The 17,584-nt window shown below is 49.3% G+C and overlaps 1 protein-coding gene across 1 annotated transcript; it reads right to left on the bottom strand.

Moving 5' to 3' along the window:
• Positions 1-1,961: 1,961 nt before the first annotated feature.
• Positions 1,962-14,908, bottom strand: LOC136938356 (E3 ubiquitin-protein ligase RBBP6-like). Its single transcript, XM_067231646.1, has 18 exons — positions 14,276-14,908; positions 13,697-13,796; positions 13,143-13,185; positions 12,219-12,263; positions 10,229-10,317; positions 9,914-10,010; positions 9,464-9,603; positions 9,112-9,284; positions 8,678-8,781; positions 8,209-8,519; positions 7,971-8,049; positions 7,794-7,854; positions 7,583-7,640; positions 6,973-7,365; positions 6,660-6,785; positions 4,318-6,447; positions 3,991-4,138; positions 1,962-3,827 (listed from the first exon to the last, which is right to left on the bottom strand). The coding sequence occupies exons 1-18, from the start codon at positions 14,439-14,441 to the stop codon at positions 1,962-1,964; spliced, it is 6,129 nt and encodes a 2,042-aa protein (XP_067087747.1). The 5' UTR covers positions 14,442-14,908.
• Between the last annotated feature and the right edge of the window lie 2,676 nt (positions 14,909-17,584).

Genomic DNA, 17,584 nt, shown 5'->3' on the forward strand with positions numbered 1-17,584 from the left:
TGTAACAGAGAAACAATGTTTATTCAACATGAGGAGTCAAATCTAGCTGATCGAGCCAGAGTGCAGAGTGCAAATTAATTACACAAAACACCATACAACAAACAGTTTATTAATAACTGTACATAAAAAATCAAATCAAATTTATTTGTATAGCCCTTTTTACACGCAAGAATGTCACAAAGGGCTAATAGCTAATAATCTGTATTTATATATGTTATACTCTATCCTTGATGTATTCAATAATAATAAAACAGTATCCTAATGGCTGATTGAATAAAAGATTATGGACAATTATACCCACAAATAATAGACCGTGTGTAAAGATCTTGGACTGTTGCCAATCAGCTCAGGATCAGAGACAATGAAACACACTGTCCTGAGCGAGAAAAGGTTGCCTACACACACACACACACACACACACACACAAACAAACTCTTAATGTCACAAGCACACACACTCACTCTTTTACAATCCCCTTCCATAAAATAACCCAGAGTTGTAGTTTAGCAATACTGTACAAGGAGATTACACCCTAACAGAGAAGCTTTCTCAAGACAAGCACACTGGGTCCTTGTAAGGATCCGACACATTCAAGGCCATTTGAGTGCGCTAGGAGCGGTTGATTTGCCAAGTACACAAATATCAACTGTATGAAGACATCTTATTATATATGGCACGAGTGTATCGTAGACCACTTCACGGCCAGTTCGGTAAGGGCTACAAAGAGGTAGCCTACAACACAATAAAAATACTGTCTCGTAGTCAAACCGACTTTCATGGTGGGGTGTTAAGAGACGGGTCTGTCTCGTCCTAGCTTCAAACCGGTGGTTGTTGAGACCCATTTATGGCGGCACGTCGTAAAATCACAAAGCTTATTTGCACCTGGTTCATAAAACGGAAATGGTCTTCGCTGGCATTGTTTTTCAGTGTCCACGAGCAACTGCATAGGCTATGGTTAAATGTATTCCTTAATCCACTTCCAATATAATTAAGAAACATGAGATATTACTAGCCTATTGAGATGGAAAAGAGACGCTCTCTAGTGGATAAAATAAGTTCACAGAAAATGGTCGAACTCCCTTGAATGTGTAGACTCTATAGCTTAGTTTGTTTTAATTAATAAACATCTAAGCGAAGACAAAGAAAAACGAAGACAACAACATTTTGCTGACATTTTTTATTATTTTCAAAACAGTTCCAAGTCTGTCGAATTCATTTAGCTTGCAGTTTAAATTAAACATTGCAACAAAAAATCATATAGGGTAGAGGAAATATTCACAGTGCATAAACCCTTGAAACCAGTATGTGCCACTACTACCAGTGCAATGCTATCCAGTTCATGTACTGTACTTACCCATCCATATCCCGATTTTGTCCTAACAAAGCAGGATGAAGCTACACAAGCCGTACTTCCTCATTTTTAGCTGACTTCACACCACTAAAGCTTCCCAGTGGCATTCAAGCTCTCGAATCGCATCTTTCGAATATCCTGATGCTATGATACATTCAAAGACTCAACCAAGGCAAATAACATTTCTACATTTCATATCTTTAAAGTGCTATTCTTTCAAGTTCTCATGACTTAAGAATGCATATCCTATAAGATAGAGATGGCATTTAGATGGCACACTACTAAAAAGTACCTGGGGGAAAAAAAAAAACATTGATCAAGAAACAACAAAAATGGTTATTACCTAACCCATCATTCAAGTAAACCCAACCTAGCACTCTCGCAAGTGTTTGTTTATCCTCGCCTAACATGGTCAAATGACTTTGTTTTCATAAACATGTATATGGAAAACCTAAAGAAGTGATGATCTTAGGGAGGCAGGGAAACTGGTGTTGATTCTTTGCGCAGGTCATGGACATCTGTTTCCAGTTCTCCGGTCAGGGTCAGGTCTGGGCTGAAGGATATCAAAGGCTTTGTCTGTCACAAGATCAGTAAGGGACATTCGAGACGTTCAACAGTCTTGCTCCTCCTCCTCCGTCGCCTCCTCTTTCCTCCCCTCCTCGGCCTTCTCCCCGTCGCCCTCCCCCGCCGCCCCTCTCCCCTGCCCCTCCTTGTCTTTGTCTCTGTTCTTCCTGGACTTCTTCTTCTTGTGTTTGTGTCCCTTCAGCTCCCCCTCCTCACACTCCAAGCTCGCCTGTCTCTTGTGCTTTTTGTGTTTCTTGTGCTTCTTCAGTTTCTTCTTCTCCTTCCTGTCTCTCTTCTTCTCGTCTTTCCGGCTGTCCTGGCTGCAGGTGGAGCTGACGCTGCTGCTCCGGCTGCTCTCCCCCTCCGGCCCTTTCCCCGCATCCATCTTCCCTGCAGCCTCAGCCCTGTCCTCCCGCCTGTCAGCCCGCTCCTTCCTTGCCTCCCTCCTCCTGTCCTCCCCCTGTCGGCCCTCCCTCCCCCGGTCATCCATCCTCCCCTCCGACTCGGAGCCCAGGCTCTCGCTCTCGCTGTAGTCGGGCACGAACGCCGCCTCGTCCGTCTCCCTGACGGGGTCGGACTGCTGTCTGTCAGGCTGGAGGCCACTGGGGGACCTTGTCGCTGGGTTCTCTCTGCCTTTCTCCTTCCCCCTCCTTTCCCCATCTCTCTCGCCCTCCCGCTCCTGGTCTACGTGGGGGGACTTTGGCTTGTCTCTCCTCGGGGGCTGTTGGTGACAATCTGGCTGAAGTGGTTCCCTAACAGACCTGACCTCCATCTCTCTGGTTCCCTGGCTGTCCTGCTGGCTCTCTTTCCTCCCCGATGGACCCTCAGCTCGGGGTTCCTCTCCCTTGGTTGCCCCTTTAGTGGGCTGGTTCTCTGTGGAGCTGGGGGGCAGAGGGGGTCGTTTGTCCTGTGTCCTGTCACTGCCAGGGCTGCTCTTACTGGGCCTCACAGGCTCCCAGCCTCGCCCGGCCTGGTTCCTGCTGGAGGAATCAGACATGTGCGAGTCTCTGTCCCAGCCCCGAGACCTGTGGGGGTCAGGGGGGGAGTCACGTCGGCGGTGAGGGGGTCTGCCCGGCTCCCTGTCGTCGCGACCGTCCCTGTGTCTGACGTCAAGGTGGTCTCTTTGTTTCTGGTCGGCCTTCTCTCTCGGGTCTCTGTTTCGGTGGTCTGTCGGCTTGCGGTCTGTCGGCTTGCGGTCTGTCGGCGTGCGGTCCACCGCGACGACCACGTTGTGGTCCCTGCTGTCGGAGGGTTTGCGCTCGGCCGGGCGGTCCCGCAAGGAAGAGTGCGAGGAGGACGAGGAGCTTTTCTCACTGCCGTGGTCACTCCCCCGTTCACCAGTCCTCTCTCGCTCCCGCTCTCTCCTCTCCCGCTCCGAGGGGTGAGAGGAGGTGGAGGACGAGGAGGATGAGTGGGGCGGCCGATGTTTGTCCGTCGCCTCCCTGCTCGATGTACTGCTGCGATCCCTTTCCCGCTCCTTCCCCCTCTCCCTGCCCCCGGACTCCTTGGCCCTCTGTCGCTCCTTGAACCTCTCCCTTTCGCTTTCTCTCTCCCTCTCTCTCGCCTGCTCTTTGTCTTTGTCCTCCTGTCTGTCTTTCTCAGCAGGTGAGATTTGGGCTTTGGAGCGCTGCGTATCAGCCAAGATGCCTTTCTCACTAGTAGGAGTGAGAGCTTTCTCCGGCGGGGGCCGCGACGAGCCTTTCACTCTGTCCACCTCCCTCTCTTGGTCTCTCTCTTTCACCCTCGCTCTTCCTACCAGGCTCTCCGTTGCCACGGAGAGGGTGGGGAGTGGAGGGAGTGGTGGGGGTAGAGGAGCGTGCGGAGGAGCCTGGGGTTTGGCCTGGACCGTGACGGCTTCCTCCTTCTCTCCCTCCTCCTCGGAGTCTTCCTTCTCCCATTTGGAGCGAGGGACCTACACAGGGGGAAAGTGACCTTTCAGAAGAGATGTTCATGGACTGTGGGGATGTTTCGCGTGTCGAATACTGACTTGGATGAGATTCATTCGTTCGTTTATTGGTGTGTGCGTGTGTGTGTGTGTGCCTGTTTGATGTTGTTTGTGCGCACACACGGCATACCTGTATGAGTACGATCTCATCCTCGGCAGGGGTGGAGCTGTCATTGGTGTACTCCTCCAGGGTCTTCACTATAGTCTTCCTCTGCTCCAGCCTGTCCTCAGCGCTCAGGCCACCTCCACGTAGAGGGCTGCCCCCGGTGGAGCTGGCACTGCATTACACCAAAGCATCAAGGCACAGGTTACCAAATAAGCCACCATGACAACAGTGTTTCAACAGTACTCCAGGAAGAATAAGCTCGCTAAATGGGAAACAGAACATACTAACACGGCTAGGCTAGTCAAAAGATAAAAGCCAAGTGGTCAAAAAGGGATTGTGCAAACGTCTCACCTCGTGTAGTCTACCACACCCGCGGAGCCGTCGGGCGCTAGGACCCTGCGGTGGCCTCGGCTTTTGCTCCTCTCTACCTTCTCTACTTTGGTGGAGCTGATAGCAGCCGGCCCCTGGACCCCTCCTTCTCCACCTGCCTTCTTCTTCCCTTCCATGTTGATGTTGATCTTAATCTTCCCCCTCATCCCTCGCTCGATCAGGGGCCTTATGAGGGTCTCCTTCTCTCTCTCCTCCTCGTCGGTCTGGGTCTCTACGTCTGGCTTGGGGGATTCCTTGGTCTCTATTTTACTGGGCTCCTCTCTCCCTCCCGGTGCGTTAAGCTCCTTATCGTCCGTGCTCTTCACCTCTTTCCTCCCCCTCTCTTCTCGCCTCCTCCTTTTCTCGGGCTTGGTGTCTGGAGCATTGCTCCCGGAAGATCTCTCCACTGCCCTGCCCGCCCTCTCAGCCTCCCTCTTGGGCTTGTCCTCTCTGGCAGACTCCCTGTCCTGCCTGGCTGCTGGTTCCTTCCAGACTCTCTGGTCCTCTTTAGAGGGCCTGGCCTGGTCTGGTTCACTCTCACTTTGCCTGTGGCCATCTGGCTTGGTTCTGGCAGCTTTGAGCTGGTCAGGTTGCCGGTCCGGTTTGGAATGAGAGAGATGTGGACTTGCTTTAAGGGAGACAGCCGTCTGGAGATTCTGGCTGCATTCTGGTGCGAAGGGGTCTGGTTTGACGGGCAGAATCTCCTCCCTGAGTCGTTTTACCGCCAGCTCAGCCGGGGGGGGCTTCTGGTCTTCGGCCCTTACCGGGCTGGTCTTGTGGTGGGCAGTTTTGAGCGTGTCTGTCTCCGGCTCTCTCTTTCTGGCAGTTCTGGAGCTCGTATAGGAGGAGTTGTCGTCTCTCCTGGTTCCACTGGAGTCGGATTTGCGCTTGGCCTTGTCACTCTTCGCCAAGTCCCTCCTCTCGTACCTTTCTCTGTCTGAGGGCGCCCTATCCGGTTTAGGAGGAGGTGGAGCTAAGGCCGAGGCATCACTTTCCATTGGTTCATCCCGAACGGGGGTGGCGTCGTCCCGGCCGGCGTCGTTGACATCGCTCGTTTCTTTTCTCTCCTTCCTCTGCGTTTCCTCTGTGGAATCCGAGGCGCTGAAAGAGGATTCTCCTCCCCCTCTCGCATCTTCCCCTTTTCTCTTCTTCTTCTGCTTCCTATGGGAGTGCGCACCAGGCTTGGAGGCACCCGGTCTAGCTGAGGTAACGGTTGCTACGCCAACAGTGAAGTTGGCTGGCTCCTTGTCCTTGGTCGATCCCCTCGGGTTCTCCTTATTGTCGGGCTTGACGATTGGCTGTTGTCCATACTTCTCCAAGCACCTCTCCTGGTAGGTCATCGCTGCCGTTCTCCCTTTGGAGGCGGGGCCTGGACTGTGAGCTGAGGTAGGAGGGGAGTATTCCTCCCTTCTCCCCCCTCGACGGAAGGGGGAGCTCCGGGGTGAGGTATCCCTGTTTCGGGTGTGTCGGGGTTGGGCGTAGCGGTCTGTGGGGGAGCTGTAAGGTTCCGAGGGGCGAGCCCTGAAAGGAGGCGGGTGGACAGGGGGCAGGTGGGCGCTGTAGCTCTTGTAGTATTTCTCGTACCACTCTCTGTACTCGCGCTCCCACTGGTGGTAGCGCTCCCTCTCCTGGGAATCGGTACTGTCCGGAGCCCGTGGGGGGAAGCCCGCTTTGGGCTCCGGCAGCAGGGGCTCTTTGTCTCGGTAGCGCTCCCGGCCCGGGTACTTACGCTCCGCCTCGGGCACCGGGCGCTCCCGGTCCGAGCCCGGTTTCTTGGCGGGCGGGGTGTGGTTCCGGTAGCCCCCGGGTCCTGGGGATCTGGACCTAGACCGGTAGCCACCTCCAGGCCCGTCTCTGCCCCGGTAGTGCGGGGGGGAGCGCGAGCGGGAGCGCCGGTAGCCGCGGGAACGCGAGCGGTAAGTACGGGGTCTGGCGGGGCGGCGAGGGTAAGGGGAGCGGGAGTAAGACCTGGAGCGGAGTCTGGGTCGGGAGCTGGAGCGGGACCGGGAGCGACTCACGGAGCGGGAGTAGGAGCGAGGGGAACGAGAGCGGGATTTGGAGTAAGACCGGGAGGAGCCACTGTAGGACGAGCCCCTGTAGGGAGACTTGGACCTGGAGAGAGAGAGAGGAAGAGACAGGATCAATTAACACCAGATGAATAACAGGCAAGAAAGGCCAGATGAGGCCAAAAGGGTGCAGGATAGGGTGAGAAAGCAGGTATGAACAGATGAGAGAGAGAGAGTGAGAGAAAGAGAGAGACAGAGAGAGACATGGTGATTGGATATACAGAGAGGGTCCCTATTGGTAGGGATCACCATGGTTACCTGGAGTAGGAGCGCCTCCTCTCCTTCTGCATCTTCCTGTACTCCAGCAGCTCCTTGGCAAAGTCGTTGGTGAACTCCTCCAGCTTTGACTTGTCACTGGCCCTGCCGCTGAAAAGGCTGGGAGGACTAGGGGAACAGAGAAGAAGACACCGTCAGGTATCCACTCGCTCGCATGCCAACATGCAAAAGGATGCACCGATAACCAATGGAATCCCTTACATGGATTTCAGTTCATATTTCAGTTAATGACGAAAGGTTATCTTTCGTTGTTTATCCCCCTTCCCTTTTTCCAGGTAAACAAAAGCAAACTCACTCCTCTTTCATCCTCCGCTGCTGTCTGTAGAAGTCATCCTTGGAGAGGAAGGAGGGGTGAGGGGCGGAGGAGAGCGAGGGGATGGGGGCGCTGGGGAGGGGCGGGGGCTGGGAGGTGGAGGGCGGCCAGGGGGGGACGGGCATCACCCCAGGGACTGGAGGGAAGCCTGGCGGGGGTACAGGGTAGCTGGAGGGAGGCTGGCCCGGGGGGTAGTGCGGAGGAGGGTACTGGGGGTGCCCCACCCCAAGAAGCGGGGGTAAGTGCTGGGTGGAGGAGAAGAGAGAGGGAGGAGGAGGGAAGAGGGGTAGGGGTCCAGAGGAAGGTGGGGGCTGGCTGGGAGGGAGGTGGGAGTGTTGGGGTTGGTCACTGTGAGGCCTGTCATGGCCACCGGAGCTGGAGAGAGGAAGTGACATCAGAGAGGCAGAACAGGAACTTTATGTTTTGTGGACGCCAAGCTGATGTAAGGATATGAAGGACTGTGGGAGGTTTGCCCTTGTATTGTCTAAAGGGTTTAGCTTGGATATCTATGCTTATCTGTTAGGTTCTGTGAAGTCCTTTGTGACACTGCTTGCCAACAAGGCTACACAAATAAAGTTTGATTTAGACTTACGTGTCCCAACTGGGGGGTCCACCAGAGTGTCTGGGGGGGTTGGGTCTCGGGGGCGGGCCTGTGGGTCAAGAAAAAATGCATCCAAATACAAACACACCCATGTACTTGTTCTAGAAATCTTATATCAAGTCGGTTTTGAAATTCTCAATGTTATGCTGGCATGAGGCAAAAACCTCTCTGTTAAAACCAGCTGATGCCAGGGGTAACTCACCTGCTTTGTGGAGCGCGTGGCTGAGAGGAGGGGGCTGGGTTAGAACTTGGACATGGTAACCCTGGAGACAGCACGCAGAACACAGACATAAGCAGGTCTGGTTAAAGGTTGCAAAACAAACCAACCAAAACTGTGTGAATGCAATGAACAGCATAGTGTGTGTGTGTGTGTACTCACCGTGGGGAGGAGAGATGTGGGAGCTGGAGGGTCCGCAGAGACCACCACAGACTGGGTCGGCACCAGGTCCTCAACCTCTCTGGAAGACGGTAAGGGTTGCAACATTGTTACATGTCACTGATGTGGGTGAGGGGGTGTTGAGATCTACACCCATGTTGAAAGCATCTATGATTTCTCTGATGTCTGACTGTGTGATTCTGTGTGTACATGTGTGAGGTGTGTGTGTGCCCCTGCTTACTTTACAGGTGGCTCCACATGGCTGGGTAGGTGCTGAGGGGAGGCAGCAGGCGTGCTGTGGGAGGAGGAGCCTGCAGCGGTTTTCCCACCAATGGGAGGCGTGCCAGGCTGTTGGGCCAATGGTGGGGTGTCGGCCGCAGGAGGGCGGGGCATGAGAGGATCCTGCTGGCTCCTCGTTTGCTGGTAGGGGCGTAGAAGGCGGGGCTGAGGAGGGGCGGGGATAGGGGGCTGGGCGGAGCCAGCAGAGTCCGGAGGGCCGCCCTTCTTCATGCGCTTGGTGTAGCCCGTCTCATTCTTGAAATTGTTCACTGCCTGGAGACAGACCGGCCGGGATATTGGTCAAATAGCATCTGCAGTACAGGTGAACTGAACACAACCGGTCAGGTAGGAGGTGCGTTTGATTGACTCTGCTATGTGCACTAACCGGGTGGTACTCTAATCTTCCCCACGTCTCAGGGGGAGAGCCTTACCTGGCGCAGGAACTTATTGGCTATGAGGGCGTCGGGCGAGACGTCTGATTTGCCGCAGGTGGGACAGATGTGTTCGTCTGACTCCAGTAGAGACGTCCGGACACCTGAGAAGAGTCAACATGGAACAGTGAGGGGCGGAAAGGTTGCAGGTCTGAAACTAAGTTGGACTAGAATCCCATATTGGGACTAGTGAGGGGGATGAGTAGGTGAGGGGGTGTTTTGGATGTCAATGAGTGTGTGTGCGCGCGCGCGTGTAGACTCGCAATCATCGCAATAGCTGTGTGCGAGTGCCGACCGTGTGTGTGTGTGTGTGTTCAGACTCACAGTCGTCACAGTAGCTGTGTGCGAGTGCAGACAGTGTGTGTGTGTTCAGACTCACAGTCGTCACAGTAGCTGTGTGCGAGTGCAGACAGTGTGTGTGTGTTCAGACTCACAGTCGTCACAGTAGCTGTTGCCGCAGCAGGGGATGACGACAGCGTCGGTCATGAGATCTTTGCAGAGGAGACACAGCAGCTCGTCAGGGATGGGGTCTTCATCCTCCTCCGAGGACGACTTGGCCTGGGCCACGAAGGGAGGCTTCTCCTTCTTACCGATGGCGTACGCCTCACTACAACACACAAGCCCTTTAAACACTGGCTGCCAACACACAAGCCCTTTAAAGACTGGCTGCCAACACGCAAGCCCTTTTACAATGGCTACAATAAACTAAACTTTGACACACGGGCGGCCACACGAAAGCCCTTCCAGTGTTGTGGATGAGGGGCGTCAGAAGACAGGGGTACTTACGCGTCTATGGTGGGGATGGCGTAGCGGCCGGTGTTGGTCAACATGGCTCCCTTGATGCTGGGGTCGTCCACCTCCATCATGAAGGAGCGAGGGATGCCCGTGCTCTTCTTGATCCTCTGAGGCGCCTCGAAGCTTTTATCCTGCTGGCACGACCAGATACGCACACGTCACATGCTTGCGTGTCGCACACACATCTTTGATTTGGTCTGGCGTTCGTGTCGGTTGTGTCATGCAACGCGTTGGATTAAACGTGAGTGTTCAATGTCGAGGCAATGAGGAGAATCTTGCGTTCTGTTGCACATTTGCATCAGTAACAAAAGAACGGTAGACAAGTGGTACTAGAAAAAAGCAGTTAATAAATCATACAAAAGTAAGCTGTTGAGTGGGCACAGCTGATTGGTTGAGCAGATAACCAGAGCTGCAGGGGAGATCACAGATGTGTCCTATTACCCCATTGGTTGGACAGTTCCTGATGTAGTGGCCGTTCTTGCCACAGCGGAAGCAGGTGTAGTTGGGAGGGGGCGGCCCTGACAGCTTCTTCGTGTAGCTGGTTGGATAAAAGGAACAGATAAGTCGTTCGCTAGGCCCACAGCAGCTCATCCAGATGAAAATACACGTCACAAAACCAGGCATCCAGACTGAGGATATCGGGGGGGGGGGGAGCTGAGCAGTTGAGATCAGACCACCAGAAGGTCCATGAGGGACCTAGTGAACTAGTGACATGTTGCTTCGGGGCAGAGAGCCCCTCTCTCGCTCCGTACTCACTGGATGGGGTCGTAGTCGTGGTTGGACTGTGACATCATGGCGCGGATCTTGTCATCCTCAGAGGCGTTGGCCTCGGCCAGGTTTGCGGTCTGCATCACAGGGGCGAGACGGCAGCATCACACACACACACACACACACACAGGACAGAGGTTAAACGGGTCAACAGGAAACATACAGACAGGACTGGATACGTGCTGACATAACCTTGGTTTTGATTGGTTGAGGTGGAGGTTGCTACCCAAGCTTCTAAGATCTAGCTGTGTAAAGACTTAGTCTGGACCGACACACTGACCCTCACACCAACCAGGCCCCTGTAAAGAGAAGCTTGTGGAGCTGCACTGATGCTGCTTGTGTCTCTGTTGAGGTCTCTGTTAGTCCCAGCATACAGCTGGGGACACGCAACCCTAAATAGCCTTGTTGGGTTTACTTGTTAACCATGAGTCAAACAAATCACTGTTGGAAATCTGGCTGTATTCAATAACCTTACTGACTGTGTTCAGAGGTATGTAAAGGACCTCACATTGTTGCTTTCTATAAGAGAAGCCTTGTCTTTCAAATTGACTAGTTTTAGCTTCAATACATTGCCATCTTTAAACGTAGATTAAGAACTGCATCCTGAACAGTCTTGACACAAAACTCTGGTTCTGAGTTACTTTGTTCAACCCAATTAGATTCAGACCAGTATTGATCCCAATCCAACTGAGGACAAATCACTGAATGACTGTAAACTACTAAAGCACTGCGAGAGAAAAATACCAATATGCATGCAAGGCACACCACTAGTCCACACACTCATGGTCAGGGTCTAAGAGACATTCGCCAAATTTTATTGACAAAAAAAGAAAACGTCAAACACAGTAATTCTCCCATTGGCCCAAGAATCCAACCCCACTCAAATACAATGACACCGGAAACGTAGGTTTCATTACATAAGACTAGAGTCAACTGCAATTGAGGTATATGATCAGTTTACAACCAGTACCAGTCCTTTACAAAGTCATCACTCAAGAAATGTGCAAATATATGGTCAATATTGTAATCATTTAACATCTACACCATGGGGTACATTTGCAACTTGGCAACATCAGACACTCTTTTACTATAAGTAAATTGCTGACAGAATTTGCCTTCACAAACTAATGCTGTGTTCACAGTGACAGAGCATGATGAGTGAGGTCAAGTAATCAGGGTTACACAGAAGATGACAGTCATATACAGCAGCCTCATCCTGGGAGGCTGAAACAAAAAGTGTACAAACAAGTGTGCTTTAGAAGCAACCCGAGGGAGGACAAATATCCACGGAGGGGAAAAAAAAATATGTTGTGAATCTTCATGAGAAAAATGAAAAAGGATAAAAGCAATGTTGACCGAAAAGTAAACAATTCTTTCTTCTGTACTGTTAACGCGGTACGGTCCTGGTAGCGCGTGTGTGTGTGTGTGCGCGTCTGTGTTTATGTGCGCACAGCGAGAGGAAACGGACACAAGCAGCATGCTGTAAGGTGCTTCACCCAATGACAAGGCTAACTCTTTACAGGAGTCAGGAGAGACACACATAACAATTCATATTAATACTGATCAATACATGAAATAGCAGCAGCAGTTGGGGAAAATTAGTATTAAATCTGCCAAAAAAAGACTGACAGTGGCTACATTGATAACACAGGAGGATTATTTTTAAACTTAATTTGACCTTCATATTAATTATAAAGACATAGATGGCTTTCTAACATCCATTAGGTGATTATCATATGTCAATATAAACAATGTTAGGCCCAACAGTTGTTAAATAATGATCAGTGTCAAGACTTGTGTGCTAAATCATAACATGTATAAAAATAGTATAGAGTATACATTAGATACAGTGTACTGCAGAAGGCAAGGTAAGAATGACATTCATAAACACTACAACTACTGATCAAAATAAAGAAAAATTCCATGAGATTACGAAAGACTATGTTCAAACAGAAAGGGTTTCACTGAGGGGGTATACCTTAGACAGCTGGGCCAGAGACACAGACACTGCATGATCATCCATCTGTTTGAATTAAAGACAAAGTCAGTTTACCACCAAGATGCATATAAGAGGAACCACAACCAGGAATGACACAGACATACACATATATAATCCCTGCCTACATTCTAGGCACTGACACTTTCCAACATCGGTGAAGACGTAACTGAGATATGTCTCAATGTCTAAGAAGGAATAACACAACCTAACACTGGCTTGTGTGAGACAGGACTCTCAACCACAAGAGTTCAGGACTGGACTAGCTCAGCTAAAAAGGGCTTTGCCTCCAGACCTATCTTCTCATTGTCACTCAGATAACTGTTATTAGTGTGCTGGCGTTGGCCTTCTCTCTATCGGTCTCAAACACACATGGCACAGCTATCAGATTCAGGACCACTGCCCTGCCCTTAGACATTCACTCTTTGTTAGGTATAGGGGTTTAGACAGCAGGATACAAATGGGAAGTTTAAAAGCTCAATAGTTTTTATTAGAAAAACATAAAAACAATAACAGTTTTACAGACGCATCGTATTTAAAGAAACTACTGGACATGTTCCACTTCTTTTCAGGCAAATCATAAAGACTGATCATACAGGCATCTGTACAATAGATTGCCATAACCTTTTTTTCCATGTCTGACTTCAGTGGGAAATATTGCACAGTGCAGCATTCACATGCACGCTTTTGAACATTTTTCAAGTTTTGGAGAGAAATAAAACATTTAAAAAAAAATCAAATAAAAACATTGGATTTGTTCGATGGTTACATTGGATTTCAGGAGGAGGATAATTGCATCTCCACAACACTGGAGTGGTTCCAGAACATTGTGCCCACGTTCAAGAGTACCACGTGGAGGCGTAAGTGTGAGTTCAGTGTGGGGTGAGGTGTGGTTTGGTTACATACGGCTTTGGGGGGTCCCACGACATGGTGATGGTCAGAGCGTCCACTGAAACACAAATAAGAGGCAGTGTGTCAACTTTGCAGTAGAGCCAGGGAAGCACAATGGGGCCATTTCCCCAGACACAGAGTAGGCCTAGCCCTGGAATCAAATAGCCTACACTGCATGCTCCGCCATTGAATGGAACTCTTATGTTCGACTGAAAGCAGCCAGGGAGGGAGGAGTCATTCCTGGGCCTACGCAGGCTTGTCAGGGCTCTCTGCAGGTGGCTGACAGCTGTGGTGAAGCACTCTTTTTTTTTTTTGCCTAACCGACAGTTTCTATGACATCAAACCCTGAATGGGGAGTCATAAATCCTCACTTCTCCAAAAACAGTTATTCCGAGATCCCTTACGCTTAACCCATAACTTACCTCCCGCCACAATTTGGGATGTAATTCGTGTATAAATATGAAGAGAACAGCACCAAATTGGACCGGATACACTAAGAAAACAAGTGCTCTGACTCAGGTGAGGAGTACAAGTGTGTAGAGAACACAGGAGTCACAGTCAACACTTACATGAGATAGGTTTTATTAGTGGCTTTGACTCCTCCCAGGGGTATTCTCTTGATGATGACTGAGGAGTTCTTGGTGATAAGTGCTGTGTCATCATGGTATTCTACAAGTTAGAGGATGAGAGGGGAAAGGAAAGGGAGAGACTATGGATCTGCAAAATGCTCTGTGTTTATGTGACCTGCTTGGAAATCCAAAAGATAATTATTATTTAATCTTGCCATGTCATGAAGTAGAATATCTGACATTTATATGGATTAAGTATGCAACTAGCAAGCCTAGTACGAAACGGAACTGGTTTTATACACTTTTCTAAGGTTGTTGCCGTACCATATGTGACGCAACCACTTTCTGTAATCCGCACAGCTGTCAAAGCCGATATGGTCAGGTCAAGGCCCACGTGTGGCAAACGGTCAATGATCACTCACCACCATAGCTAATTATATTGAAAATATGTGTATCTAAGATGGTCCCGCGTTCAACAACGACTTGAAATTACTTCAATTTAGCTAGCTAAGCTAACTTGAACATGACATTATCCGTTTGTCAGCTTTATCAGACGCCCAAACATGAAGAATTGCTTACCTTCTTTAGTCTGTGCGTTGGTTATCTGTAGATCACAATCGCCGGCCTTGAGTTTCTCCCGGCCCATGATCTGTCTCTTCAAATCACTCAAAGTGATGTGCAGGCCATCGAAAGTGACGGTGTCATATTGGAGTTTAGACGAGAACTTATAATGCACACAAGCCATTTTGAAGTAGCGCAACTGCTAGACCCCCTGATAGAAAACTAGTTACCTATGTAATTACACTAGTTTTAAAACAGGCGGCTAGCTACAAGCTCTTCAACTAGCTAGAAAAAAGTATATTAGATATCTAGCACACAGCTGGTGCTGGCTACCTTACTTACTTGTCCAGTTAGCTAACGATTAGTCTTTTAGCTAGCTAGCTACTGTAGTGGCTAGCACTCACTGTAGCGCACCAAGTCTGTTAAAGACAGTGGCTTGCTAAGCAACGCAGTTTTTCAAATTACTTTAATTTCTGTCGGTTTCAAGTGATAAATTGGGTAGGTTTTTATTCCGTTCCATTTTAAATAATTTTGGATATGATACGTTCCGTTGATTATCAGCTGTACTTGGCTCGCTAAACTAGCTCGATAGCTACAGCTTGCTGTCTCCACAACGACCTGTCATATGATCGGGGTTTCCGAAATGCAAGCGCAAGGACCACGTTCAGAACGTCAGTGTCTCTCTATAGACTTGCGCAGAACACTTATAGGAGGCTAGATCATTTTGACAATAAAAAAAAAATAAAAAAAAAATAAATGTGTTAAAGACAGTTAGTTTAAAACCATGAAAATAACCACCTAAAAGTCAAGTTCTGCCGTGAACCATTTAGGCAAACAAACGTATAAAAATGTCATACAGTTAAAGTGACCACTAGATGGTGAACCAACATAATTTATAATCATGAGTTTTTAAGTTTCTCTAAGAACCTTTCTATTCAGAAATACCTTTTTTACTATGACGATTTATAGACACTTTTTGTCTAGCTGAACATACTTTTTTTTAACCTATTGTGATCAGGTTGTTGTTCTGCACAGGTCTCATGCAAGAGTACCTCAACAGCATTTTATTGAAAACAGGTAGCCAAATACCACTCACTTGAAACTAACTAATATTGCATAGGAGAGATGGATATCTCATTGTCTTTCTCAGATATCTGAGATTTCTTTATTTGAGATATGCCTTCTTTCATTCTGTGTGTCTTGACAAATCTAGGTTCTAAGTGTGAGAGTGGGATGTATTTGTGTTATAATGTATTCATGATGTTACATGCATGAAAGCTGCTTAGCTTGTGGTCTCCTAGGCAATGAGCTTTGATGTTTCCTTATGATACAGGAGCAACCCTGCTATCATGTGTTCATGTGACTGGGCAAGTGTGTGTGTGTGTGTGTGTGTACGTTCCAAAGTATGGGAACCATGAATAACACCGTTTTTCTGACTATCTCAGTGTGAGAAGCATTCCCCCACAATTTCAGTCCATCACCTATAGACTTCATAGGTGAGCTAGCAACAAGCATAGGGCACACATTCTTCTTGAATTCTCTCTTGTCTGTCAGTGTTAATGAGGGACAGGTAATAAGGAGGCAAGCTTAATTTGAATGGGAATGCTGCCATACTGTGAAGCTTCCATTGACGGAAGGCTGCTCCTCAGAGGCAGGCACTCTCTCTCTCTCTCTCTCTCTCTCTCTCGCTCTCTCTCTCTCTCTCTCTCTCTCTCTCTCTCTCTCTCTCTCTCTCTCTCTCTCTCTCTCTCTCTCTCGCTCTCTCTCTCTCTCTCTCTCTCTCTCTCTCTTTCTTTCTCGCTCTCTTCTTTCACTCTCCACACTCTCTCTGCTGTCATGGGGAATATAGATATGTTCACCACAGAGAATGAGCTCATAGGTTGCTCAATTTGGTCAAGATGTGCTTAGGGTGTGAGAAAAAGAGAGAGAAAAAGAGAGAGAGAGAGAGACCAAACGAGAAGAAGAGATGATCCTAATGAGAAAGTATTCTATACCCCCCCTCCCTCTCTCTCTCTCTCTCTCTCTCTCTCTCTCTCTCTCTCTCTCTCTCTCTCTCTCTCTCTCTCTCTCTCTCTCTCTCTCTCTCTCTCCATCGTTCCTGCCTGGCTGCTCAGAGGAGGGATCTGCCCTATCTTTCCCAGCTTAGCACTCCTTTGTGAGGGGAAGGCAGAGGGAGGAGAGAGGGAGAGGGGGAAGATAGAGGGAAAGGATGAAAGAGAAAAGGGCTGTTTTTAAACGGTCGTTCTTATCCTGATCTGATATGTTACACATCCACTGACTCTGTCATCAAAGAGCCACTGTGGATCCACAGCTCCTTGTATGTGTCTGTCTGTGTGTGTGTGTGATTGTGAGTGTCTGCATATGAGTATCAGTGTGTGTCTGTACGGGATTTGATTTGATTTAGTACGTGTATGTGTGTGTGCGTATACATGACTCAAAATGAGGGTGTAATCATGGGGTATTCTGTTGCAGTAAGTGAAAACTAGTAGATGTCTTGTTTGTGTGTGAGAAGGCTCAGTGGGACACTGCGGAGAGGGAGGACATAGTCTATTGAGACTGTGCAGTGTGTCGCTGCATGTCATCTTGATGATCTAGGATTATAGAGAACTAACAGCCAACAACTGTTTTCTTCTACACGGGTCGATGTTCTCTTTCTTTGTCTGTCCATCCTCTTGCCTTTCGGCAACTCTCGCTCTCTCTCTCTTTCTATCGTTCTCATTCCCTCGACAACTTGGTCTCTCTACCTCTCCTTACGTTCACGCTCCTTCTCATCGGCCTCCCCCTGCCTCTCACACCCCCTCTCCTCTCTTCTCCTCTCACTCCCCCTAACTCTCCTCTTCCCAGCCCGGCCTCTTTCTCCCACCTCCGTCCCTCTCTCCCCTCCCCGCCCCACCCTGCCCTACTCACAGTGTTCACAGCTCTAAGGGGTTTTCACGCTGCAGATGGCCTTAGTTGCTTTCGTTTTGCTCTAGTGAAGATAGCACACACACATACACACACACACACACACACTCACACTTGAGACTGCTCTCTTCATTAACTCGGAAGAGTGTCAATACAAATCCGCAGTTTTCAGTAGTCCCAGACGTCTAGTCTAGTACTTGTCTTGAAAACCTTATCTGAGAGCACCAATAAGCACTGAGTCACTGAAGGGCCAAACCCAGTTCCAGTAGTGATAGGGAGGGCATTTGTTCTTATTCCATGCCAAATGGTTGTCTTGGTGTTCAAGTATTGGATTTAAATCGGTGTCGTATGCACATATACAAACATGCAGTCAGTCAGACACACCAGTACTCCGGTACAGACACACACAGACATTCACACACA

The sequence above is a fragment of the Osmerus mordax genome, assembly GCF_038355195.1.
Source record: "Osmerus mordax isolate fOsmMor3 chromosome 3 unlocalized genomic scaffold, fOsmMor3.pri SUPER_3_unloc_3, whole genome shotgun sequence".
Taxonomy (NCBI): Eukaryota; Metazoa; Chordata; class Actinopteri; order Osmeriformes; family Osmeridae; genus Osmerus; species Osmerus mordax.